This window comes from Papaver somniferum, chromosome 2 (assembly GCF_003573695.1).
Source record: "Papaver somniferum cultivar HN1 chromosome 2, ASM357369v1, whole genome shotgun sequence".
Lineage (NCBI taxonomy): Eukaryota > Viridiplantae > Streptophyta > Magnoliopsida > Ranunculales > Papaveraceae > Papaver > Papaver somniferum.
In genome coordinates this window covers 91047665-91050412 of record NC_039359.1, presented here as the reverse complement: position 1 = coordinate 91050412, position 2748 = coordinate 91047665, and the positions used below count along the sequence as shown (strand labels likewise).

The window sequence follows — 2748 nt, the reverse complement described above, 5'->3', positions numbered from 1 at the left end:
GATTTGATTTCTAACCATTGATCCCAGAGTGATTTGAGCCGGGTATAATACATAGCAACACTCATATTTTCTTGTTTCAACAAAGCAATAGATTATTTAATAGCATATAACTTGGATGCATTATGGTGAGAAAAACGAGATTTGATTTCTAACCATTGTTCATATGGTGAGGGAAAGATCTGAGTACTTGAACGGATTTCTGGATCCACGGAATTAGAGATCCAGCTACCTACTAAGTCATCACATCTCGTCCAGTGAGCGAGATCTGATGGATTAGTTGGCTTTTTTACAGTTCCATCAATGTATCCTAGTTTTCCTTTCGCACTTAGTGACTTCATCATACCTCGACCCCAGGTGCAGTGGTTTTCACTTGTGAGTAAGGGAGAATAAATGACTGATGTGGGATTATCAGAAGGGTGAACATAATAGGGACTGGTAGGAGATAAACCAGCATCCTTCTCTGGAATGACATTCAAAGGGTGAGATTGATCGCCTCCGTTACTCATGATGATGATGTTGTAGGGAAAAAAAAAATTAACCTAGCTCTAGATTACCATAAGAAAATTTGGGTAACTCCGGTTTTGGTTTTTCACACAACACTGTGAAGGTTGATGATTTTATTGTGTATATATACAGATTATTGTTTCATAACAAGATTAAAGATCCTAATACTATAAATATATCAAAGGAATTAAATATAATTACAAGATATTCTTAATCATATATAATCTTCTATGCATGCATTGATCTTCTTTCCATATTCTTCTTTGCATGACATTAATCACATATAATCTTCTCTGCATGCATTTATCTTCTTTCCATATTCTTCTTTGCATGACATTAATCACGTATTATCTTGCATGTACTAATCTTCCTTCTATGTTTTTTGGGTTGCATGTACTCATCTTCTTTCCCTGTTTAGAGCATTGAGTAATGGTAGTGATTGATATTATCTTTCTTTCTGTAAATATGTATAGTAAACAAATTTATCAAGGGACTGATAAATCTAATACCCCCCTCAAGTTGGAGCGGGAGAGCCTGAACGGACGAATTGTTGTGCTCCTAATGGCTTGGTGAAAACGTCAGCGAGTTGATCAGCAGATGGGAGATACTTTGGCAAAATCAACCCGTTCATTAACTTCCCATGAACAAAGTAACAATCAATTTCTTTGTGTTTCGTACGTTCATGGAAAACAGGATTTTGAGCAATGTGAATTGCAGCTTGATTATCACAGGAGATGGTGATAGGTAAAGGACAAGGAATATGCAAGTCCTTGAAAAGATAACGTAACCATTGAAGTTCAGTCGTAAGATTAGCCATGACACGATATTCAGCTTCAGCGGAAGAGCGAGCAACAGTGGGTTGTTTCTTTGATTTCCATGAAATAGGACTAGAACCTATGGAAACAAAATAGCATGTAGTAGATCGTCTAGTAAGTGGACATCCTGCCCAATCCGAATCAGTGTATCCATGTAATGAGAGTACACTGGAAGAAGACAGAAAAATACCATGTCCAATTGTACCTTTGAGATAACGAAGGACATGGTGAGCAGCATCAAGATGAGTTGTACGTGGATGCTTCATAAATTGACTTAAGTAATTGATCGCGTATGTAATATCAGGACGAGTGACAGTGAGATATAAAAGGCGACCAATTAGACGATGAAAAGAGCTCGGATCAGTTAAATCTTTTGCATATGTAGGGAGCAATTTAATATGCGCGTCCATGGGAAAAGATGAAACATGAGCTCTAGTGAGCCCTGAGTCCTTTAGAATATCTAGGACATATTTTCTTTGACAGATAAAAATACCTTTAGGAGATCGAGAGACTTCAATTCCTAATAAATATTGTAAGCGACCTAGATCCTTAATGGAAAAATGAGAGGCAAGACGTGATTTAAGAGAACAAATAAAGTTATCATCTGTGCCAGAGATGATGATATCGTCAACATAGACAAGAACGAAAATAGAGGTAGAACCCCGATGATATGTGAAGAGAGAATGATCACATAGACATTTTGTAAATCCTTCAGCTAACAAAAATGAAGAAAGTTTGGCAAACCATTGCCTAGAGGCTTGTTTAAGGCCATAAATAGATTTGTTAAGGAGAAAAACTTTAGACTCACCTTTGCGAGCTAAACCAGGAGGTATTTTCATGTAAATTTCTTCATCCAAATCGCCTTGAAGAAATGCATTGTTGACATCCAACTGATGGAGGGACCAACCTTTGATTGCTGCAATCGACAAACACGAACAGCGACAAGCTTAGCGACAGGTGCAAAAGTATCATAATAATCAATACCTTCTTGTTGAGTGTAACCCTTTGCAACAAGTCGAGCCTTGTAACGTTCAATGGTGCCATCAGAATTAAACTTGATTTTGAAGATCCACTTGTGCCGTCTTACCAGGTGGTAAATCAACCTCAACCCAAGTATTATTTGCTTGTAAAGCAAGGATTTCTTTGGCCATAGCTACGCGCTATTTAAGACATTGAATGGCCTGAGAAAAGGATTTTGGTTCAGCTGTGAGGACAACAACAGCCAAAAAGGCTTTATGAGTTGGATTGAAAGTATCTAACGATATATAATCAGTCATAGGATGGAATGATGTAGAGGGACATCTTGTTGCAGCACAATGATAGTCCTTCAAGTATCCAGGAGGATTCCTGGAACGAATTGGCCTAGGATTCACAACTGGTGTTGGCCCAACAGAAGGATTTGAAGTCTCAGAAGAATTAGACGATATTA

The 2748-nt window shown here is 37.8% G+C and overlaps 1 protein-coding gene across 1 annotated transcript; it reads right to left on the bottom strand.

Moving 5' to 3' along the window:
• Positions 1-1018: 1018 nt before the first annotated feature.
• On the bottom strand, positions 1019-2470 carry LOC113351605 (uncharacterized mitochondrial protein AtMg00810-like). The gene is made up of 2 exons (XM_026595559.1): positions 2407-2470; positions 1019-2235 (listed from the first exon to the last, which is right to left on the bottom strand). The coding sequence occupies exons 1-2, from the start codon at positions 2468-2470 to the stop codon at positions 1019-1021; spliced, it is 1281 nt and encodes a 426-aa protein (XP_026451344.1).
• Positions 2471-2748: the final 278 nt, after the last annotated feature.